Here is a 25655-nt window from a genome sequence, read left to right as displayed (position 1 = left end):
CTCAGTGGCATGATGAGAGGTCATCCACAATTGGGTGGTGAGGAGCAAAGCCGTGAAAACGAGGATGGGGTCTCATCTTTCACATCTTTCGAAGATTAAACTCGACATTAGTTGTGGGCAAAGTGTTGCTTGGCTTTGGGCATGTGGGCCCAACAGTCGTGGTGTGGAAGAGATTATAGAAAGAAGGGTTGTCCTCGGGTTTGCGTGCACAGCTTGGTGAGATCATCTGGATAGATTTGTTTATTCAGTAAGTTAAGTGACTTTTAGTGAAGTTATTTTCTGGTAACATACGTTTTCCTAAAGTACGAGGGTAACAGGCGGTCACGGTTATCCGTGATGTACAAAGGTGTCTGACCTCTTCGTTCTATTTTGTATGTAGCACAAAGCTGAGCGGCATCATTGGCTGAGGGTGCCGCTGACGCAGCACCCTCCATCGGTTCTGGCAGGAATTTGTGTTTTGTTCAGGGTGACATAGTTCACCTACCCTTCGTGAAGGACACCAGACCATCTTGAACATTCACTCACTAATGGTGGCGATGGGATGCCTGTTTAACGTCCATCCGAGGGACGGCAAACGCATCAATACCTCGCCCTGCCTGCGAGACACCAGGATGGCAGTTTGTAGCTGGGCCGAGATTCAAACCCAGGCCTGATGGGTGAGGTTTGTTTCAGTTTCATTTTGTTTGAAATTGTTTCAAACAATTTCAGTGCATGCCTCCAGCCAATCCTGCCAGCCCAGGATGGCCGACATCACAAAATTTTACCATAATATGGTATTCCCTCCATTGGTGAAAGCTTACCAAAGGGAGGCGTCGGCATCCTTTACCTCTTCGACTTGAAAAGATTATATTTATGTGCATTTAATTTACCCCTGGATGTGGGATAGCCCAGTTTACTTTAGGGGCCTCTCTTTGGAGTACCTTCTTGTCCCGAGAAAGATGGTCACATCCACCGCAGTTGAGCTGTAGTGAGGCAATTCCAGTGTTCTGGAGAGTAATTGAAAGTTTGAGTGCAGTATTCCAAGAATTTGGGTCGAACATCCGCTGTTGGTAATTTGAGCTTTATTTTGAATTTTTGAAAAACCGTCATGTTTGAGTGACTTTTTTTGAACAACAACAAAAAAAGGGTTTGTAAGTTTGTGTCACATTTCCTGAGTACCTTGTGCTTTTTTTCAGGCTTGCAGGCCTCTAGCTAGTGACATCATCAGATGGCTGTGATCCTTGTTTTCATACCTAGTTCCAAACCTCGAAGCTTCCATGTCCCAGCTTTGTCCATGTCTTGTATGTTGTGAAAGTTGTAGTTTCTGCAGTGAGCACTTGCTGTTCGATTGGTTGCTCAGAAACATTTCTGAAATATGATGTTGGGCCCGACCTCCTTGTACTCCGCCGCCGTGACCCACTGGTCCGCAAAGCCCGAGAGGGAAGCGAGTATGGAGCCACCGGACCACGCCGAAGTCTGGGTCGTGCACACACCAGGGGACGAGGCAATGTACTTTGGTTTGCACGGAATACACAAGGAAACTAGACGCAGGAGGAGGCCATTTGACCCATCATGCCTGCGCCACATCAACACAAGACCAACTATCTGTTAAAACGACTTTCATTGGGGGAGTGAGGGGAGGAATATGGTTGAGATAATGTGGGATATCCCAAGGGGGGCAAAATTAAAATGGGAAATATATTTATTTTAATGGTTTAAATAAAAAAGAAAAATGCAATTTTTTTGTGGTTTTTATTTTATTTCTAATTTTTATTTCCCGGGGGGAGGGGGGAGGAGAGGGTGGGCGAGTGAAGAGTGGGTGAAGGCGTTTCTTGCGTGAGAATTATCAACCACACACCACACACATCTTGACGAGACCCCACTACAGACATGACACTCCGCACAGAATCACCCATCCATACTCGAGCTACCGAAAATACCTGCCAATATCCTGATACCCTTCTATCTCTCATGCATCCAGGTACATATCTAATTCTGATGTAAACTTAACTACTGTCTGCTGCCACAACCACTCAAGGGAAACCATTCCATGCATTGTCTACTCGGAGTGAAAAATCCTTGTCTTACTGCCGTCTTAACTCTCCTCTCTTTTTACTATCAGGCTATGCCCCCTGGCACTATCAGTTTCTCCTGTATTTCATAACTATTCTTCACTTCTTTTATTTATACCGTTAATTATATTAAACATCTCTGCCATACCCCGCGTCATCACTTCCTCTCTAATGTATGAAGCCCCGTCTCCTTCAGCCGCTCCTCATAGCTGAGTCTAGCTAGTCCCGGAATCGATCGAGTACCACCTCTTCATAGCTGAGTTTATCTAGGCCCATAATCAATCTAGTAGCCTCATAGCTGAGTCTAGCTAGTCCCGGAAAACAATCTAGTAGCCGCTCATAGCTGAGTCTAGCTAGTCCCGGAAAACAATCTAGTAGCCGCTCATAGCTGAGTCTAGCTCGGCCCGGAATCAATCTAGTACTCACTCCTCACAACTGACTCTATCTAGGCCCGTAATCAATCTAGTAGCCTCATAGCTGAGTCTATCGAGGACCGGAATCAATCTAGTAGCCTCTCCTCATAGCTGAGTCTAGCTCGGCCCGGAATCAATCTAGTACTCACTCCTCACAACTGACTCTATCTAGGCCCGTAATCAATCTAGTAGCCTCATAGCTGAGTCTATCGAGGACCGGAATCAATCTCGTAGCCTCTCATAGCTGAGTCTAGCTAGGCCCGGAATCAATCTAGTAGCCGCTCATAGCTGAGTCTAGCTATGCCCGGAATCAATCTAGTAGCCGCTCATAGCTGAGTATCTAGGCCCGTAATCAATCTAGTAGCCTCATAGCTGAGTCTAGCTAGTCCCGGAAAACAATCTAGTAGCCGCTCATAGCTGAGTCTAGCTAGTCCCGGAAAACAATCTAGTAGCCGCTCATAGCTGAGTCTAGCTCGGCCCGGAATCAATCTAGTACTCGCTCCTCACAACAGTCTATCTAGGACGGGAATCAATCTAGTACTCACTCATAACTGAGTCTATCGAGGACCGGAATCAATCTAGTAGCCGCTCCTCATGGCTGAGTCCAGCTATGCCCAGAAACAATCTAGTAGCCGCTCATAGCTGAGTCTAGCTCGGCCCGGAATCAAGCTAGTACTCGCTCCTCACGACTGAGTCTATCTAGGACCGGAATCAATGTAGTACTCACTCCTCATAGCTGAGTCTAGCTCGGCCCAGAATCAATCTAGTACTCACTCCTCACAACTGAGTCTATCTAGGACCGGAATCAATGTAGTACCCACTCCTCATAGCTGTCTAGCTACGCCCGTAATCAATCTAGTAGCCGCTCATAGCTGAGTATCTAGGCCCGTAATCAATCTAGTGGCCTCTCTTCATAGCTGAGCCTAGCTTGGCCCAGTAACAATCTAGTGGCCTCTCTTCATGGCTGAGCCTAGCTTGGCCCAGAAACAATCTAGTGGCCTCTCTTCATAGCTGAGTCTAGCTCAGCCCGGAATCAATCTACTACTCGCTCCTCACAACAGTCTATCTAGGACCGGAATCAATCTAGTACTCACTCATAACTGAGTCTATCGAGGACCGGAATCAATCTAGTACTCACTCCTCACAACTGAGTCTATCTAGGACCGGAATCAATGTAGTACTCACTCCTCATAGCTGAGTCTAGCTCGGCCCGTAATCAATCTAGTAGCCGCTCATAGCTGAGTCTAGCTAGGCCCGTAATCAATCTAGTAGCCGCTCATAGCTGAGTCTAGCTAGGCCCGTAATCAATCTAGTAGCCGCTCATAGCTGAGCCTAGCTATGCCCGTAATCAATCTAGTAGCCGCTCATAGCTGAGCCTAGCTATGCCCGTAATCAATCTAGTAGCCGCTCATAGCTGAGCCTAGCTATGCCCGTAATCAATCTAGTAGCCGCTCATAGCTGAGCCTAGCTATGCCCGTAATCAATCTAGTAGCCGCTCATAGCTGAGCCTAGCTATGCCCGTAATCAATCTAGTAGCCGCTCATAGCTGAGCCTAGCTATGCCCGTAATCAATCTAGTAGCCGCTCATAGCTGAGCCTAGCTATGCCCGTAATCAATCTAGTAGCCGCTCATAGCTGAGCCTAGCTATGCGCGTAATCAATCTAGTAGCCGCTCATAGCTGAGCCTAGCTATGCCCGTAATCAATCTAGTAGCCGCTCATAGCTGAGCCTAGCTATGCCCGTAATCAATCTAGTAGCCACTCATAGCTGAGTCTAGCTAGGCCCGTAATCAATCTAGTAGCCGCTCATAGCTGAGCCTAGCTATGCCCGTAATCAATCTAGTAGCCGCTCATAGCTGAGCCTAGCTATGCCCGTAATCAATCTAGTAGCCGCTCATAGCTGAGCCTAGCTATGCCCGTAATCAATCTAGTAGCCGCTCATAGCTGAGCCTAGCTATGCCCGTAATCAATCTAGTAGCCGCTCATAGCTGAGCCTAGCTATGCGCGTAATCAATCTAGTAGCCGCTCATAGCTGAGCCTAGCTATGCCCGTAATCAATCTAGTAGCCGCTCATAGCTGAGCCTAGCTATGCCCGTAATCAATCTAGTAGCCATTCAGCTGAGCCTAACTATGCCCGTAATCAATCTAGTAGCCGCTCATAGCTGAGTCTAGCTAGGCCCGTAATCAATCTAGTAGCCTCTCTTCATAGCTGAGTCTAGCTATGCCCGTAATCAATCTAGTCGCCGCTTATAGCTAAGTCTAGCTAGGCCCTTAATCAATCTAGTAGCCGCTCATAGCTGAGCCTAGCTATGCCCGTAATCAATCTAGTCGCCGCTTATAGCTAAGTCTAGCTAGGCCCTTAATCAATCTAGTAGCCGCTCATAGCTGAGCCTAGCTATGCCCGTAATCAATCTAGTAGCCGCTCATAGCTGAGTCTAGCTAGGCCCTTAATCAATCTAGTAGCCGCTCATAGCTGAGCCTAACTATGCCCGTAATCAATCTAGTAGCCGCTCATAGCTGAGCCTAACTATGCCCGTAATCAATCTAGTAGCCGCTCATAGCTGAGTCTAGCTAGGCCCGTAATCAATCTAGTAGCCGCTCATAGCTAAGTCTAGCTAGGCCCTTAATCAATCTAGTAGCCTCTCTTCATAGCTGAGCCTAGCTATGCCCGTAATCAATCTAGTAGCCGCTCATAGCTGAGTCTAGCTAGGCCCGGAAACAATCTAGTAGCCCTGGACTGATCCCTCACGATGCCTCAGTTGTGGTGACCAACACTGCACACTATTCTAGATGGGCCCTCACTAAATTCCTATACAATGTTAAAGCCACATCGTTTGATTTATACATAATTTATCCCACTGCAAATACAACCTAAAAAACCCTGTTTGCTTTACCTATGGCTACCTGGCATTGTCCTGTTTGCTTACCTACCCCCCACATCTCTTACCCACCCCCAGATCCTCCCATGTGACACGCTCCAAAATTGCCCCTTGTATGGTATCATGCAATCTCTATCTTCATTATTCTCTAAAATATTTGTTAAACAAGATCTACCTTTGGTAAACCCAGGCTGAGTACCTTTAATTAGCTTATATTTATATGATTCCTCATCTGGTCGCAAATTCATGTCTCCAACACCTTCCTCACAACACAAGTCAAACTAACAGGTTTATAGTTCTCAAATTCTTCGATGGATTCTTTATTGAATAACGGCGTTATATTTACTACTCTCCAATTATCCGGTACCGGTCCTGACTCAGGTGAGCTATTAAAAATATCCGATAACATCTCGCTTACCTACTCAGCTACCTCCTTCAATATACTTCAAAACTAAGGTACATATTATCTGGCCCCAGAACCTTATTACCGCCGCCACCGAAGGTGGATGGAGGGTATGTTTTCACCCCTGTCTGTCTGTTGGTGAAGAAGATGTTTCAAAAGGTAGTGGACGGATTCGGCCGAAATTTGGTGGAGGTTGAGGATGTGACACAGACGAAATTTGGTGGAGATGTTGGGGATGTGACACAGACGAAATTTGGTGGAGATGTTGCGGATGTGACACAGACGAAATTTGGTGGAGATGTTGGGGATGTGGCACAGACGAAATTTGGTGGAGGTGTTGGGGATGTGACACAGACGAAATTTGGTGGAGGTGTTGGGGATGTGACACAGACGAAATTTGGTGGAGATGTTGGGGATGTGGCACAGACGAAATTTGGTGGAGATGTTGCGGATGTGACACAGACGAAATTTGGTGGAGATGTTGGGGATGTGGCACAGACGAAATTTGGTGGAGGTTGAGGATGTGACACAGACGAAATTTGGTGGAGATGTTGGGGATGTGACACAGACGAAATTTGGTGGAGATGTTGGGGATGTGACACTGACGAAATTTGGTGGAGGTTGAGGATGTGACACAGACGAAATTTGGTGGAGATGTTGGGGATGTGACACAGACGAAATTTGGTGGAGATGTTGGGGATGTGACACAGACGAAATTTGGTGGAGATGTTGGGGATGTGGCACAGACGAAATTTGGTGGAGATGTTGGGGATGTGACACAGACGAAATTTAGTGGAGGTTGGGGATGTGACACACGAAATTTGGTGGAGGTCGGGGATGTGACACAGACGAAATTTAGTGGAGGTTGGGGATGTGACACAGGCGAAATTTGGTGGAGGTTGGGGATGTGACACAGACGAAATTTGGTGGAGGTGTTGGGGATGTGCCACAGACGAAATTTAGTGGAGGTTGGGGATGTGACACAGGCGAAATTTGGTGGAGGTTGGGGATGTGACACAGACGAAATTTAGTGGAGGTTGGGGATGTGACACAGGCGAAATTTGGTGGAGGTCGGGGATGTGACACAGACGAAATTTGGTGGAGAGGTTGGGGATGTAACACAGACGAAATTTAGTGGAGGTTGGGGATGTGACACAGGCGAAATTTGGTGGAGGTCGGGGATGTGACACAGACGAAATTTGGTGGAGGTGTTGGGGATGTGACACAGACGAAATTTAGTGGAGGTTGGGGATGTGACAGGCGAAATTTGGTGGAGATGTTGGGGATGTGACACAGACAAAATTTGGTGGAGGTTGAGGATGTGACACAGACTAAATTTGGTGGAGGTTGAGGATGTGACACAGACGAAATTTGGTGGAGGTTGAGGATGTGACACAGACTAAATTTGGTGGAGGTTGAGGATGTGACACAGACGAAATTTGGTGGTGGTTGAGGATGTGACACAGACGAAATTTGGTGGAGGTTAGGGATGTGACACAGACGAAATTTGGTGGAGGTTAGGGATGTGACACAGACGAAATTCGGTGGAGGTTGAGGATGTGACAGACGAAATTTGGTGGAGGTTAGGGATGTGACACAGACGAAATTCGGTGGAGGTTGAGGATGTGACAGACGAAATTTGGTGGAGATGTTGGGGATGTGACACAGACGAAATGATTCTATTATGTTCTGATTTGTGCCCTTATGTTAGGGTGCGGTTACCATTGGGGTGCAGTGCCCTTATGTTACAGGTAGGGTACGGTTACCATTAGGGTGCAGTGCCCTTATGTTACCAGTAGGGTACGGTTCCCATTCGGGTGCAGTGTCCTTATGTTACCATTCAGGTGCAGTGCCCTCATGTTACAGGTAGGGTATGGTTACCATTAGGGTGCAGTGCCCTTATGTTTCAGGTGGGGTACAGTTACCATTTAGGTGCAGTGCCCTTATGTTACCAGTCAGTATGATTACCCGTAGGGTATGGTTACCAATAGGATGCAGTGTCCTTATGTTACCGGTCAGTATGATTACCCGTAGCCGTAGGGTATGGTTACCATTAGGATGCAGTGTCCTTATGTCTCAGGTGGGGTACAGTTACCATTTAGGTGCAGTGCCCTTATGTTACCAGTCAGTATGATCACCCATAGGGTATGGTTACCATTAGGGTGCAGTGCCCTTATGTCTCAGGTGGGGTACAGTTACCATTTAGGTGCAGTGCCCTTATGTTACCGGTCAGTATGATCACCCATAGGGTATGGTTACCATTAGGGTGCAGTGCCCTTATGTTACCGGTCAGTATGATTACCCGTAGGGTATGGTTACCATTGGGGTGCAGTGCCCTTATGTTACCAGTCAATATGATTACCCGTCGGGTATGGTTACCATTAGGGTGCAGTGCCCTTATGTTACCGGTTAGTATGATTACCCGTCGGGTACAGTTACCTTGCGCTCTGGAGCGGCATGACACTTGACGGTCGTCCCCGGGGGTGCTTTGGCTGTGACCTCCTTGGTCAAACGGTCGTCCATCCCCGGGAACAGGGTCGAACCTCCGGCGAGGACGATGTTTGCGTACAGATCCTTTCGGACATCGATGTCGCACTGAAACGCAGGTTGTCCTTGTGTTCATCAAGAGGGACGAGGAGGTGGTTTACATTCAATGGTGTGCGAGCAACAGGTGTAGACTCACCTTCATGATGCTGTTGTACACGATCTTATCCACACCCAGTGCAGCCTCCATCCCGATGTTCTGCGGTTGAAACAGAGTTTCAGGTGCTCGGAACACCTGGTTGTGGATTTTGATCACCTTCCCATCCGGAAGCTTGTACTCCTTCTCGAATTCCTCTTTCTTCTTGGCCATGTCTCCCTGTTGAACAAGGTATATCATGAATGCCAACACAGGTAACCATCTCGAGCTGCAGTTTGAAGGTATATGGGCAGGTGGAGATACAGGGCTTGTTTACAAAGACAATCCTTTCCAAGAAGACGTTACAAAAACTCTCAAAAAGACCCTTAAATGAATATCCACCTTGATATCCACCGACACGAAGCACAGGGTCTCCTTCATGTTCCGCACGATCTCGAGCTCCGCCGTGCTGGTAAAGGTGTGCCCACTCTCCGTGAGGATGCGCACCAGGTACTTGGTGATGCTCCTGCCGGCCATGTTGAGGCGCAGCACGGCGTGAGGGATGCAGTAACCCTCGTATATGGGCATCGTGTGGGTCACACCGTCCCCAGAGTCCAGAGCCAGTCCCGTGATTCGTCCGGCCGCGTACATAGCGAGCACCCCCTGTATGGCCGCATACAGACTGGGGACTTCGAACTTCTCAAACAACACCTGCAACATGAACAGGTGTTGGGTCAGAATAGGAGAGGACCTTCACAAGGATGGAGACTAAACAATGCACGTGCCAGTATATAATGACCAATGACTAGTCCGTCCGTCCATTTACCTGTGCCATCTTTTCCCGGTTGGCGAGTGGGTTCAGCGGAGCTTCTGTCACCATGCACTTGAAGTCTTTTGATTTGACCTGAAGGATCGTGGAGCAGGTAAAGTAACAAAGGGTCAAAGGTCAGTCTCTGGAGGTACACCTGGCATCGATCCCTCCAATAACCAGTGGTGTAGTTACGGATGTGTCTATGGTCACATTTAATGTGTGCAGTGTGTCTATGGTCACATTTAATGTGTGCAGTGTGTCTATGGTCACATTTAATGTGTTCAGTGTGTCTATGGTCACATTTAATGTGTGCAGTGTGTCTATGGTCACATTAAATGTGTGGAGTGTGTCTATGGTCACATTAAATGTGTGGAGTGTGTCTATGGTCACATTTAATGTGTGCAGTGTGTATATGGTCACATTAAATGTGTGGAGTGTGTCTATGGTCACATTAAATGTGTGGAGTGTGTATATGGTCACATTAATTGTGTGGAGTGTGTCTATGGTCACATTAAATGTGTGGAGTGTGTCTATGGTCACATTAAATGTGTGGAGAGTGTCCATGGTCACATTAAATGTGTGGATGTGTGTGTCTATGGTCACATTAAATGTGTGGAGTGTGTGAATGGTCACATTAAATGTGTGGAGTGTGTCTATGGTCACATTAAATGTGTGGAGTGTGTCTATGGTCACATTAATTGTGTGGAGTGTGTCTATGGTCACATTAAATGTGTGGAGTGTGTCTGTGGTCGTTGTAAATGTGTGGATGTGTGTCTATGGTCGCATTCAATGTGTGGAGTGTGTCCATGGTCACATTAAATGTGTGGAGTGTGTCTTTGGTCACATTAAATGTGTGGAGTGTGTCAATGGTCACATTAAATGTGTGGAGTGTGTCTATGGTCACATTAAATGTGTGGAGTGTGTCTATGGTCACATTAAATGTGTGGAGAGTGTCCATGGTCACATTAAATGTGTGGATGTGTGTGTCTATGGTCACATTAAATGTGTGGAGTGTGTGAATGGTCACATTAAATGTGTGGAGTGTATCTATGGTCACATTAAATGTGTGGAGTGTGTCTATGGTCACATTAAATGTGTGGAGTGTGTCTATGGTCACATTAAATGTGTGGAGTGTGTCTATGGTCACATTAATTGTGTGGAGTGTGTCTATGGTCACATTAAATGTGTGGAGTGTGTCTATGGTCACATTAAATGTGTGGAGTGTGTCTATGGTCACATTAAATGTGTGGAGAGTGTCCATGGTCACATTAAATGTGTGGATGTGTGTGTCTATGGTCACATTAAATGTGTGGAGTGTGTGAATAGTCACATTAAATGTGTGGATTGTGTCTATGGTCACATTAAATGTGTGGAGTGTGTCTATGGTCACATTAATTGTGTGGGGTGTGTCTATGGTCACATTAAATGTGTGGAGTGTGTCTGTGGTCGCTTTAAGTGTGTGGATGTGTGTCTATGGTCGCATTCAATGTGTGGAGTGTGTCTATGGTCACATTAAATGTGTGGCGTGTGTCTTTGGTCACATTAAATGTGTGGAGTGTGTCTATGGTCACATTTAATGTGTGCAGTGTGTCTATCGTAACATTAAATGTGTGGAGTGTGTCTATGGTCACATTAAATGTGTGGAGTGTGTCTTTGGTCACATTAAATGTGTGGAGTGTGTCTATGGTCACATTAAATGTGTGGAGTATGTCTATGGTCGCTTTAAATGTGTGGGGTGTATATGGTCACATTAAATGTGTGGATTGTGTCTATGGTCACATTAAATGTGTGGAGTGTGTCTATGGTCACATTAAATGTGTGGAGTGTATATGGTCATATTAAATGTGTGGAGTGTGTCTATGCTCACATTAAATGTGTGGAGTGTATATGGTCACATTAAATGTGTGGAGTGTATATGGCCATATTAAATGTGTGGAGTGTGTCTATGGTCACATTAAATGTGTGGAGTGTATATGGTCATATTAAATGTGGAGTGTGTCTATGGTCACATTAAATGTGTGGGGTGTGTCTATGGTCACATGAAATGTGTGGAGTGTACACGGTCATATTAAATGTGTGGAGTGTGTCTATGGTCACTTTAAATGTGTGGAGTGTGTCCATGGTCACATTTAATGTGTGCAGTGTGTCCATGGTCACATTAAATGTGTGCAGTGTGTCCATGGTCACATTCAATGTGTGGAGTGTGTCTATGGTCACATTAAATGTGTGGAGTGTGTCTATGGTCGCATTAATTGTGTGGAGTGTGTCTCTGGTCGCATTAAATGTGTGGAGTGTCTATGGTCACATTAATTGTGTAGAGTGTGTCTATGGTCACATGAAATGTGTGGAGTGTGTCGATGGTCACATTAAATGTGCGGAGTGTGTCTCTCGTCGCTCTAATTGTGTGGAGTGTGTCTACGGTCACTCTAAATGTGTGGATGTGTGTCTATGGTCACACTAAATGTGTGGATGTGTGTCTATGGTCACATTAAATGTGTGGATGTGTGTCTATGGTCACATTAAATGTGTGGAGTGTGTCTATGGTTGCTCTAAATGTGTGGAGTGTGTCTATGTTCGCTCTAAATGTGTGGAGTGTGTCTCTGGTCGCTCTAAATGTGTGGATGTGTGTCTATGGTCACATTAAATGTGTGGAGTGTGTCTATGGTCACATTAAATGTGTGGAGTGTGTCTATGGTCGCTCTAAATGTGTGGAGTTTGTCTATGGTCACTCTAAATGTGTGGAGTGTGTCTACGGTCGCTCTAAATGTGGGGAGTGTTTCTATGGTCGCTCTGAATGTGTGGAGTGTGTCTATGGTCACATTTAATGTGTGCAGTGTGTCTATCATCACATTAAATGTGTGGAGAATGTCTATGGTCACATTAAATGTGTGGAGTGTGTCTATTGTCACATTAAATGTGTGGAGAGTGTCTATGGTCACATTAAATGTGTGGAGTGTGTCTATGGTCACATTAAATGTGTGGAGTGTGTCTATGGTCACATTAAATGTGTGGAGAGTGTCAATGGTCACATTAAATGTGTGGATGTGTGTGTTTATGGTCACATTAAATGTGTGGAGTGTGTGAATGGTCACATTAAATGTGTGGAGTGTGTCTATGGTCACATTAAATGTGTGGAGTGTGTCTATGGTCACATTAATTGTGTGGAGTGTGTCTATGGTCACATGAAATGTGTGGAGTGTGTCTATGGTCACATTAAATGTGTGGAGAGTGTCCATGGTCACATTAAATGTGTGGAGAGTGTCCATGGTCACATTAAATGTGTGGATGCGTGTGTCTATGGTCGCATTAAATGTGTGGAGTGTGTGAATGGTCACATTAAATGTGTGGAGTGTGTCTATGGTCACATTAAATGTGTGGAGTGTGTCTCTGGTCACATTAATTGTGTGGGGTGTGTCTATGGTCACATTAAATGTGTGGAGTGTGTCTGTGGTCGCTTTAAGTGTGTGGATGTGTGTCTATGGTCGCATTCAATGTGTGGAGTGTGTCTATGGTCACATTAAATGTGTGGCGTTTGTCTTTGGTCACATTAAATGTGTGGCGTGTGTCTTTGGTCACATTAAATGTGTGGAGTGTGTCTTTGGTCACATTAAATGTGTGGCGTGTGTCTTTGGTCACATTAAATGTGTGGAGTGTCTATGGTCACATTAAATGTGTGGAGTGTGTCTTTGGTCACATTAAATGTGTGGAGTGTGTCTATCGTCACATTAAATGTGTGGAGTGTGTCTATGGTCACTTTAAATGTGTGGCGTGTGTCTTTGGTCACATTAAATGTGTGGAGTGTCTATGGTCACATTAAATGTGTGGAGTGTGTCTTTGGTCACATTAAATGTGTGGAGTGTGTCTATGGTCACATTAAATGTGTGGAGTGTGTCTATGGTCGCTTTAAATGTGTGGAGTGTATATGGTCACATTAAATGTGTGGAGTGTGTCTATGGTCACATGAAATGTGTGGAGTGTGTCGATGGTCACATTAAATGTGTGGAGTGGAAATGGTCATATTAAATGTGGAGTGTGTCTATGGTCACATTAAATGTGTGGAGTGTGTCTATGGTCACATTAAATGTGTGGAGTGTGTGAATGGTCACATTAAATGTGTGGAGTGTGTGAATGGTCACATTAAATGTGTGGAGTGTGTCCATGGTCACATTAAATGTGTGGATGTGTGTGTCTATTGTCACATTAAATGTGTGGAGTGTGTGAATGGTCACATTAAATGTGTGGAGTGTGTGAATGGTCACATTAAATGTGTGGAGTGTGTCTATGGTCACATTAAATGTGTGGAGTGTGTCTATGGTCACATTAAATGTGTGGAGTGTGTCTATGGTCACATTCAATGTGTGGAGTGTGTCTATGGTCACATTAAATGTGTGGAGAGTGTCCATGGTCACATTAAATGTGTGGAGTGTGTCTATGGTCACATTAAATGTGTGGATTGTGTCTATGGTCACATTAAATGTGTGGAGTGTGTCTATGGTCACATTAATTGTGTGGAGTGTGTCTATGGTCACATTAAATGTGTGGAGTGTGTCTATGGTCACATAAAATGTGTGGAGAGTGTCCATGGTCACATTAAATGTGTGGATGTGTGTGTCTATGGTCACATTAAATGTGTGGAGTGTGTGAATGGTCACATTAAATGTGTGGAGTGTGTCTATGGTCACATTAAATGTGTGGAGTGTGTCTATGGTCACATTAATTGTGTGGGGTGTGTCTATGGTCACATTAAATGTGTGGAGTGTGTCTTTGGTCACATTAATTGTGTGGAGTGTGTCTATGGTCACATTTAATGTGTGCAGTGTGTCTATCGTAACATTAAATGTGTGGAGTGTGTCTATGGTCACATTAAATGTGTGGAGTGTGTCTTTGGTCACATTAAATGTGTGGAGTGTGTCTATGGTCACATTTAATGTGTGCAGTGTGTCTATCGTAACATTAAATGTGTGGAGTGTGTCTATGGTCACATTAAATGTGTGGAGTGTGTCGATGTTCGCTCTAAATGTGTGGAGTGTGTCTATGGTCGCTCTAAATGTGTGGAGTGTGTCTATGGTCGCTCTAATTGTGTGGAGTGTGTCTACGGTCTCTCTAAATGTGTGGATGTGTGTCTATGGTCACATTAAATGTGTGGAGTGTGTCTATGGTCACATTAAATGTGCGGAGTGTGTCTATGGTCACATTAAATGTGTGGAGTGTATATGGTCATATTAAATGTGTGGAGTGTGTCTATGGTCACATTAAATGTGTGGAGTGTATATGGTCACATTAAATGTGTGGAGTGTATATGGTCATATTAAATGTGTGGAGTGTGTCTATGGTCACATTAAATGTGTGGAGTGTATATGGTCATATTAAATGTGGAGTGTGTCTATGGTCACATTAAATGTGTGGAGTGTGTCTATGGTCACATGAAATGTGTGGAGTGTATATGGTCATATTAAATGTGTGGAGTGTGTCTATGGTCACATTAAATGTGTGGAGTGTGTCGATGGTCACATTAAATGTGTGGAGTGTATATGGTCATATTAAATGTGGAGTGTGTGAATGGTCACATTAAATGTGTGGAGCGTGTCTATGGTCACATTAAATGTGTGGAGTGTGTCTATGGTCACATTAAATGTGTGGAGTGTGTCTATGGTCACATTAATTGTGTGGAGTGTGTCTATGGTCACATTAAATGTGTGGAGTGTGTCTATGGTCACATTAAATGTGTGGAGTGTGTCTATGGTCACATTCAATGTGTGGAGTGTGTCTATGGTCACATTAAATGTGTAGAGTGTGTCTATGGTCGCTCTATATGTGTGGAGTGTGTCTCTGGTCGCATTAAATGTGTGGAGTGTCTATGGTCACATTAATTGTGTAGAGTGTGTCTATGGTCACATGAAATGTGTGGAGTGTGTCGATGGTCACATTAAATGTGCGGAGTGTGTCTCTGGTCGCTCTAATTGTGTGGAGTGTGTCTACGGTTGCTCTAAATGTGTGGATGTGTGTCTATGGTCACACTAAATGTGTGGATGTGTGTCTATGGTCACATTAAATGTGTGGATGTGTGTCTATGGTCACATTAAATGTGTGGAGTGTGTCTATGGTCGCTCTAAATGTGTGGAGTGTGTCGATGTTCGCTCTAAATGTGTGGAGTGTGTCTCTGGTCGCTCTAAATGTGTGGATGTGTGTCTATGGTCACATTAAATGTGTGGAGTGTGTCTATGGTCACATTAAATGTGTGGAGTGTGTCTATGGTCACATTAAATGTGTGGAGTGTGTCTATGGTCGCTCTAAATGTGTGGAGTGTGTCTATGGTCACTCTAAATGTGTGGAGTGTGTCTACGGTCGCTCTAAATGTGGGGAGTGTTTCTATGGTCGCTCTAAATGTGGGGAGTGTTTCTATGGTCGCTCTGAATGTGTGGAGTGTGTCTATGGTCACATTTAATGTGTGCAGTGTGTCTATCGTCACATTAAATGTGTGGAGAATGTCTATGGTCACATTAAATGTGTGGAGTGTGTCTATGGTCACATTAAATGTGTGGAGAGTGTCTATGGTCACATTAAATGTGTGGAGTGTGTCTATGGTCACATTAAATGTGTGGAGTGTGTCTATGATCACATTAAATGTGTGGAGTGTGTCTATGGTCACATTAAATGTGTGGAGAGTGTCAATGGTCACATTAAATGTGTGGATGTGTGTGTATATGGTCACATTAAATGTGTGGAGTGTGTGAATGGTCACATTAAATGTGTGGAGTGTGTCTATGGTCACATTAAATGTGTGGAGTGTGTCTATGGTCACATTAATTGTGTGGAGTGTGTCTATGGTCACATTAAATGTGTGGAGTGTGTCTATGGTCACATTAAATGTGTGGAGTGTGTCTATGGTCACATTAAATGTGTGGAGAGTGTCCATGGTCACATTAAATGTGTGGATGTGTGTGTCTATGGTCACATTAAATGTGTGGAGTGTGTCTATGGTCACATTAATTGTGTGGAGTGTGTCTATGGTCACATTAAATGTGTGGAGTGTGTCTATGGTCACATTAAATGTGTGGAGAGTGTCCATGGTCACATTAAATGTGTGGATGTGTGTGTCTATGGTCACATTAAATGTGTGGAGTGCGTGAATGGTCACATTAAATGTGTGGAGTGTGTCTATGGTCACATTAAATGTGTGGAGTGTGTCTATGGTCACATTAATTGTGTGGGGTGTGTCTATGGTCACATTAAATGTGTGGAGTGTGTCTGTGGTCGCTTTAAGTGTGTGGATGTGTGTCTATGGTCGCATTCAATGTGTGGAGTGTGTCTATGGTCACATTAAATGTGTGGCGTGTGTCTTTGGTCACATTAAATGTGTGGCGTGTGTCTTTGGTCACATTAAATGTGTGGAGTGTGTCTTTGGTCACATTAAATGTGTGGAGTGTGTCTTTGGTCACATGAAATGTGTGGCGTGTGTCTTTGGTCACATTAAATGTGTGGAGTGTCTATGGGCACATTAAATGTGTGGAGTGTGTCTTTGGTCACATTAAATGTGTGGAGTGTGTCTATGGTCACATTAAATGTGTGGAGTGTGTCTATGGTCACATTAAATGTGTGGCATGTGTCTTTGGTCACATTAAATGTGTGGAGTGTCTATGGTCACATTAAATGTGTGGAGTGTGTCTGGTCACATTAAATGTGTGGAGTGTGTCTATGGTCACATTAAATGTGTGGAGTGTGTCTATGGTCGCTTTAAATGTGTGGAGTGTATATGGTCACATTAAATGTGTGGAGTGTGTCTATGGTCACATGAAATGTGTGGAGTGTGTCGATGGTCACATTAAATGTGTGGAGTGGAAATGGTCACATTAAATGTGGAGTGTGTCTATGGTCACATTAAATGTGTGGAGTGTGTCTATGGTCACATTAAATGTGTGGATGTGTGTGTCTATGGTCACATTAAATGTGTGGAGTGTGTGAATGGTCACATTAAATGTGTAGAGTGTGTGAATGGTCACATTAAATGTGTGGAGTGTGTCTATGGTCACATTAAATGTGTGGAGTGTGTCTATGGTCACATTAAATGTGTGGAGTGTGTCTATGGTCACATTAAATGTGTGGAGTGTGTCTGTGGTCACATTAAATGTGTGGAGAGTGTCCATGGTCACATTAAATGTGTGGAGTGTGTGAATGGTCACATTAAATGTGTGGAGTGTGTGAATGGTCACATTAAATGTGTGGAGTGTGTCTATGGTCACATTAAATGTGTGGAGTGTGTCTATGGTCACATTAATTGTGTGGAGTGTGTCTATGGTCACATTAAATGTGTGGAGAGTGTCCATGGTCACATTAAATGTGTGGATGTGTGTGTCTATGGTCACATTAAATGTGTGGAGTGTGTGAATGGTCACATTAATTGTGTGGGGTGTGTCTATGGTCACATTAAATGTGTGGAGTGTGTCTGTGGTCGCTTTAAGTGTGTGGATGTGTGTCTATGGTCGCATTCAATGTGTGGAGTGTGTCTATGGTCACATTAAATGTGTGGCATGTGTCTTTGGTCACATTAAATGTGTGGAGTGTGTCTATGGTCACATTTAATGTGTGCAGTGTGTCTATCGTAACATTAAATGTGTGGAGTGTCTATGGTCACATTAAATGTGTGGAGTGTGTCTTTGGTCACATTAAATGTGTGGAGTGTGTCTATGGTCACATTTAATGTGTGCAGTGTGTCTATCGTAACATTAAATGTGTGGAGTGTGTCTATGGTCACATTAAATGTGTGGAGTGTGTCGATGTTCGCTCTAAATGTGTGGAGTGTGTCTATGGTCACATTAAATGTGTGGAGTGTGTCGATGTTCGCTCTAATTGTGTGGAGTGTGTCTATGTTCGCTCTAAATGTGTGGATGTGTGTCTATGGTCACATTAAATGTGTGGAGTGTGTCTATGGTCACATTAAATGTGTGGAGTGTGTCTATGGTCACATTAAATGTGCGGAGTGTGTCTATGGTTGCTCTAAATGTGTGAAGTGTGTCTATGGTCACTCTATATGTGTGGAGTGTGTCTATGGTCGCTCTAAATGTGTGGAGCGTGTCTATGGTCGCTCTAAATGTGGGGAGTGTGTCTATGGTCGCTCTAAATGTGTGGAGTGTTTCTATGGACGCTCTAAATGTGTGGAGTGTGTCTATGGTCACATTAAATGTGTAGAGTGTGTCTATGGTCGCTCTATATGTGTGGAGTGTGTCTATGGTCACATTAAATGTGTGGAGTGTGTCTATGGTCACATTAAACGTGTGGAGTGTATATGGTCACATTAAATGTGTGGAGTGTGTCTATGGTCACATTAAACGTGTGGAGTGTGTCTATGGTCACATTAAATGTGTGGAGTGTATCTATGGTCACATTAAATGTGTGGAGTGTATCTATGGTCACATTAAATGTGTGGAGTGTATCTATGGTCACATTAAATGTGTGGAGTGTATATGGTCACATTAAATGTGTGGAGTGTGTCTATGGTCACATTAAATGTGTGGAGTGTATATGGTCACATTAAATGTGTGGAGTGTGTCTATGGTCACATTAAACGTGTGGAGTGTATCTTTGGTCACATTAAATGTGTGGAGTGTGTCTTTGGTCACATTAAATGTGTGGAGTGTATATGGTTACATTAAATGTGTGGAGTGTGTCTATGGTCACATTAAATGTGTGGAGTGTGTCTATGGTCACATTAAATGTGTGGAGTGTGTATGGTCGCTCTAAATGGGTGGATGTGTTTCAATGGTCGCATTAAATGTGTGGAGTGTGTCTATGGTCGCTCTGAATGTGTGGAGGGTGTCTGTGGTCGCTCTTAATGTGTGGAGTGTCTATGGTCACATTTAATGTGTGGAGTGTATCTGTGGTCGCTCTAAATGTGTGGATGTGTGTCTATGGTCGCTCTGAATGGATGGAGTGTGTCTATGGTCGCTCTAAATGTGTGGAGTGTGTCTATGGTCGCTCTAAATGTGTGGAGTGTGTCTATGGTCGCTCTAAATGTGTGGAGTGTGTCTATGGTCGCTCTAATTGTGTGGAGTGTGTCTCTGGTCGCTCTAATTGTGTGGAGTGTGTCTCTGGTCGCTCTAATTGTGTGGAGTGTGTCTCTGGTCGCTCTGAATGTGTGGAGTGTGTCTCTGGTCGCTCTAATTGTGTGGAGTGTGTCTATGGTCGGGTCGCATGAAATGTGTTTATCTCAAGAACCTTGAGTTGCTCGTCAAACACGTATCGCCAGATCTTTTCCATGTCGTCCCAGGACTCGACCACACCGTTCTTGACCGGGTATGAGAGGGTGAGGACCCCACGCTTGGCCTGGGCTTTATCACCGATGTAGCAGTCCTTTTGTTTGGCTCCAATCATGACCTGATGTACATGGTGAAGGTTAACCACCTGGGCCGCATGTGCTCACAAGACCCGTAACCACAGCACTGGAGCCGCACTGGATCGGCACCACTCAGGTTGTGGGGTCAAATATACTCAATAATAATGTCCTGTGTTCGACTTCACATAGTTACTTAAGTACTACGGGTACCTGTGTATAAAAGGTAACCTGCCGTGAACCCCAGGCTTTCCAACTCACCTGCATTTTGCACATTTCACCCCCTTGCAGAAAAATCGTTCACCTGCATGAATGTTGTTTATTTATTTATCAAACGGTCGTGGCTTGCCTCGGGTACAATAAGTCAACGCAGACGTCCGTGGGGGGGGGGGACAGGACAGTCCTTTGTTGTCCTTTTTTCTTACTTATTTTTCCCTTTTCGTCCTTTTAAAACCCTATAGACCCCCAACTACTGTAGGACTGTATGCTTTGGAGCTTTAGACTATTAGACCCCTTAAAAACCATCAAGACCCCTTTGGGCACCTCAGACCCAATATAATACTTAGACCCCTTGACCCTTTAAACCCCACAAAGCTTTAGACCCTATTATGACCATTTAAATCCCTATAGACCCTTCACACCTGTAAACCCTTTTGGCATTTATACCTTTTCAGACCCTTTCAACGCTTTAGAGCTTAACTACTATTGTAATATACCCTTCACACCTCTTTGATACCATAGACTACTTCAAACCCCCATAGACCCTTCAGATCTTTACACCCTGTCGGCCTTTAGACCTGTTTAGTCCTTAAGACCCGACACTGCTTAGACCATTTTGCACCACCTTAGGGTCTAAAAGGGTTGGAAGGTCGTTTTATTGGACAATGGAACGTTTTGTATCAATTCAGGAATTGCTCATCCGGCATCGTTTTAATTGCGTGAAAATCAACTTTATCACCCAATGTACCACAACTACCACCGCGCCCCATTGGGAGATGAGCGTCTGTCCACTACAACCAGGTCTCTGTGGCCCATTAACCCACGGCAGGACGACCGGAACCCCACCAGGTAGGTGTTATGGATACAGGTATAATTCAGGTATTATCACCGTCATGATTTGTTTCCACCAACAATCCCTCCCGATGAACGTCCCACAAAGCCAACCAACAGGTGTGTGAAGTGAACGTGGATCACGTGACACGCACCGATTTCGCCTTGGCACGTCCCACGATGTTCGTGAAGATCACTTTGGGCTCCTTCTCCCCCGCCAGTCCGGCCTTGCACAGACCAGATCCGTTGTCGATCACCACGGCCGCCATGATCGTGCACCTGGTGCACGAAAGGTGCACGCTACTGCTGTTAGTGCGGAGAAATCGCACCGCGCTTCGCGAACAGGTGCGCTGCGTCAGACCGCCCTTTGTGACGTCATAATCGCGGACGTCCCCATCGCATGTTCTTTCCTTGTTTTATGACGTAGTCAGTAGTCTGTTTATCCTGATTCGACATTCCATTGGGAATGTCCCGCTCCCAAATATTCCTTTCGTGCCAATGTTTTGGAAATCGTAAAACACCTGCAGCGCACCTTCATTTAAGGTGTTAATTAACTTTTCCTGTTTAAATTATTTATTAAAAACGGTTTTTAACACGAGCAACGGTACCCGCCCTGCGGGCGGGGCTTCAATTGGGAGGCGGGGCTTCAATTGGGAGGCGGGGCTTCAATTGGGAGGCCCAAATGAAAAGGTAAAATATCAAAAATTGAAGGCTTTTTTTTATTTTAAACGATTCATATAAACATCCGTTAAATCATATCACACGCAAATCATCAAAATCTAAACAGTATTTCTAGAATTTCAATAAAACCACATCACTGTTCATATCGGTAAATATTATTCCATCGTGTTTCAAATCGTGATCACGATCTGCCAGCGTATACACCGCCCAAATAGCTATGTGGCATTCTCTCACGTCGAGATTAAACGTCGTTTGAACTTTGGCCGAGGTCGTTATTTACTTTTAATGATGTTTATATTCGAATGATGTTTAATGATGTTTATATTGGTTTTGGGTCGTCCGTTCCGCATATCTCGTGCGATTGTGAGTTGGAGAGACGGCCGTGATGGCGGGGAGGGGGTTGGAATTCTCTCAAGCAGGGATTCAACCCGTGTCCCTACGAGTACCCGACTGCAAAGGCGCAATGAGCCGGCGAAGCCAAAGCCTCTTGCCACTATTTTACCTAGAGTCCCTGTATATAGAGAATTGTGTCAACTCAAATTTGGACGCCATTTTGTGTCTAAGTGTGTCGGATTAGATATACATGTACATTCGCGATATGGGGTGATATATTCTAAACCTGCGAAAAAAAAATTACTACACATATTTAGTCTTATTATTACATACAGGTGATATTTGTTTTGTCAAAAACTCAGCTATTGCCGTGAAAAAGAGCTGTGTGGTGATATTAAAAGTCGTATGGCAATGCATATTACAAGCCAACACTGCATATAAGAGCTAACATTATAAGTAAGACAAACCAATGCTGTCGTTCTCTGAATTTTAATAACTTTTAGAAAGGAGTGTGGGCATATCCAATATTTTTTAAAGGGTGCCGAGAGCAATTCCGGTGTAGGACTTCCAGCCGACATATAGTCTAACACACTTAAAACAAATTCTGTACGTGGTATTGCCATATTTCTATAGTGTACAACTTTAGTTTTATCGACATTTATATTCAATTTCCATTGTAATGATTTAACAAGCTGCAAGTCAGCTTCTGTCTCTGACATAAGGAAAACGTCATCGGCATCTCGTAAGATTGAAACGTTCATTTATTACTACACCTTTGCCCAGAACTCTGATGGATATTGCCTGATCGATTAATATGTTTCATAGCTGGCGACTTAATTAACACTTAATTTTCGACTGCGCCAAGCCGTAATTAAACAGAGAAAAAACTTTAAAAAATACCTACAGTGTGCACGGTTCGTCTAGTCGAACAGATATGGAAAAGCACAGATAAGACGTCGTATTCACCATAACTTGTTTAATTTCACCAGGAACACGATGAGGCCAACACAGTAAACATTCAGTACAAAACTTGGTTCATACATTCAGTACAGAACATGATTCATACATTCAGACCGTAAGAAAACTCTGCCCGTAATACAACACTCTGACCAGACCAACACTTCATCCCACTACGTTCACTCCTCACAAGTGAGACTCATCACGACTCCGTTCACTCCTCACAAGTGAGACTCATCACTACTCCGTTCACTCCTCACAAGTGAGACTCATCACTACTCCGTTCACTCCTCACAAGTGAAACTCATCACTACTCCGTTCACTCCTCACAAGTGAAACTCATCACTACTCCGTTCACTCCTCACAAGTGAGACTCATCACTACTCCGTTCACTCCTCACAAGTGAAACTCATCACTACTCCGTTCACTCCTCACAAGTGAAACTCATCACTACTCCGTTCACTCCTCACAAGTGAGACTCATCACTACTCCGTTCACTCCTCACAAGTGAGACTCATCACTACTCTGTTCACTACTCTCATATTGTATGTTTTGGGAACGATAGCTGTCACCAGGTTAAATATATAGGGATTGTCCAATGTGCAAAATCTTCCATCACTACAATTTGGCCATAAATCCCGGGGTGGGAAATATTTGAGCAAATATGCCACAAGACGCATGAGCACTGTACAAAGCAAACAATAACTCGTCAAATTTTGGACGTATGGATGGCTGCACAACCCGCAAAAAAATTGAGCAGGTCCCCCCCTAAAATTGCTTTTATGATTGCCGATTAGGCTAAAGATTTTAAACCAAAAAAATAACTTGCCTCGGAATAAGTTTTGAATGGACGGACAGACAACTGAAAACAAAACGGACCATGGGTTTCCCACCCCTATAAAATCAAAATTAATTCCCTCTGAAACAGTACAGTGACATTGCCCGCAGACTACCCAACCGCAGACCAGGCAATGGCACTGTACCGGGACATTTCATCAATCAATGACAATATGCGGTCCGCTAGGACTACCCGAAAAAAATTGAGCAGGGTTCTTCCCACGGAAATGCATTTTTGGTCAGCTCCTTGAAGATTATAAACAAACATAAATCACTTCCCTTTAAAAGGGTTTTCAACGGACAGACAACCAAAAAAAAACCGAGCAGATAGAATTGCTTTTGAACATCGATCATCAAGTGGCGTGGGCCTACCTGGCAGAGTCTCGAGGAGTCGATCGCTTTCCAGCTCTTTCGTCTGACTTTCGCTTCCCAAATTTGTCTTCTGACTTTATCACTTGGAAATCTATACATCTTATATTTCCCAGATTGGTTTGAACAACCAAAAGCAGAACAACCAGTCATTTTGTTTGGCAATAAACAACATTCCCGTACCAAGCTGACGTTCACGCACGGTGAAGTTAGACACAAAATGGCGCCACGAAATCACGTGACCAGAAATCTCGGGTCAGCGCATGGCGCAACTCTCTTTATACAGGGACTCTATATTTTACCCATCACTATGGCATCAGTAGGTTGGGTAGTTGGTAGTAGGTAGGTGTAGTAGGTACCGTACCTCGTTCAAAATGACACCATTTGCATTCTGGATGAGATTAAAATTTATATAATTTCCTTCTTGATTAATTCGGTGAATTCCGTCTCAACTTCGGATATTTCCGGCCATGAAAAACTATCCCCTACGGCTGCGAGATTTCTAAAAAATAATTCTTCGTCGATTTTAGAATACTAGGGCATGCCCGTACTATATATAAGCTAGGACGTGCCCGTACGTGGGTGCCCGTTCCTTGCCAAAAAAATAAAAAAAAAAAAATTTGTGTAGGGGTGTGTGTGTGTAAACATCCTAGGGCGTGCCCGTACGTGGGTGCAAAAAAACATGCGTGCAAACAACAACAACAAAAAAAAACTTTGAAACCACGTGGCAGTAACGACCACAGAACCCCCCCCCCCCTCTATTTACATGAATGGTTTGGTCCATTCGCAACGACCACAGAACCCCCCCCCTCTATTTACATGCAATGGTTTGGTCCATTCGCAACGCCAAAGCGAACGGCCAACGGCTAAATCGCCATAGCTCGGTAAGTAATTGTCCGATTAATATGAAACCTTGAAAAGGCACATCCTCGGGTCCCCAGCAATATACCTGGCAAGTTTCAAGTATATCGGACCCGTGGTTGTCGAGAAACAGCGGTCACAGACAAACAAACGTACAAACGTACAAACAAACAAACACACAGAGATTACTGGAATTATAGATAGATTTGACGCCGTTTTCAGCCTCCGAAACGCGTAATAAGCTTTTTTGAAATATTTTTTCAAATGCTCCAATCTCATTGGTTCTGGTGTTTGGTGACGATTTTCGTTGAAGATAACCAGGGCCTGGGGAACGAGGTTGGTCTTAAAGTATTTTTAGTCCCCTACCGGTGTACACCGGAGGGGTCTATAGATAGGTTTGCACGCCGTCCCTCCGTCCGTCAGTCCGTCAGTCCGTCAGTCCGTCACGCAAAGAACAGTTTTCCGGACTTTTTTTTCTAAACTCTTAATGCTAATGGTTTCAAACTTGGCACATGGTTTCCTCATGATAAGTTACAGATCAAGTTCGAACTTCACGACGTTTCGATCATTTTTGACAAAGTTATGGCACTTTGAACTTTGGTAATTCTGATAATTCTGATGATCCTTAACTCAGTGCCATTTTAAGTTTTAATTTCCTTTAAAAAAACAATTTCTCTGCAATAATTGGACGGATTGAGATCAAGTTTTCACCACAGGGGGGACTCGGTCTGTGGAATATTTTAATGGTAATTATGACGTCACAGGTCACGTGGTTCGGGCGCCATATTGTTTTTCGTGACAACACGAAAACCCCTTTTTCTCTGCAACGGCTGAACAGATCGAGGCCAAACTTTGCAGGCAGAATCGCATACCCATGACGAACACAAAAGTCAGCGAGCATGACGTCATGCGTCACATGGTTTCAGAGTTATGACGTTTTTAAGCATGAACCTTTAAAACCGAGCCCCTCCCTCATTTGTGATCCAATCGAGAGGAAACTTCACAGATCTGTTCCGCATGTCAGTCCACTAAAATGTCCTTTTGGAATTTGCGCCATAATTAGTC

General features: G+C 44.2%; 1 protein-coding gene across 2 annotated transcripts; it reads right to left on the bottom strand.

The window, feature by feature from the left end:
* Positions 1-1044: 1044 nt before the first annotated feature.
* Positions 1045-24019, bottom strand: LOC137418243 (actin, cytoplasmic-like). 2 transcript variants are annotated; one of them, XM_078771442.1, is made up of 7 exons: positions 23733-24019; positions 19388-19546; positions 9191-9268; positions 8767-9075; positions 8428-8604; positions 8184-8339; positions 1045-1455 (listed from the first exon to the last, which is right to left on the bottom strand). In XM_078771442.1, exons 1-7 carry the CDS (start codon positions 23880-23882, stop codon positions 1336-1338), a joined length of 1149 nt encoding a protein of 382 aa, XP_078627568.1. In that variant the 5' UTR covers positions 23883-24019; the 3' UTR covers positions 1045-1335. The 2 variants fall into 2 exon arrangements, with proteins under 2 accessions (XP_078627568.1, XP_067960362.1); XM_068104261.2 differs by lacking the exon at positions 23733-24019 and adding an exon at positions 20708-21194.
* Positions 24020-25655: the final 1636 nt, after the last annotated feature.

This window comes from Myxine glutinosa, chromosome 2 (assembly GCF_964187855.1).
Source record: "Myxine glutinosa chromosome 2, kmMyxGlut1.1, whole genome shotgun sequence".
NCBI lineage: Eukaryota > Metazoa > Chordata > Myxini > Myxiniformes > Myxinidae > Myxine > Myxine glutinosa.
Note: the sequence above shows the minus strand (reverse complement) of the source record. Positions and strands in the feature narration are given on the sequence as shown.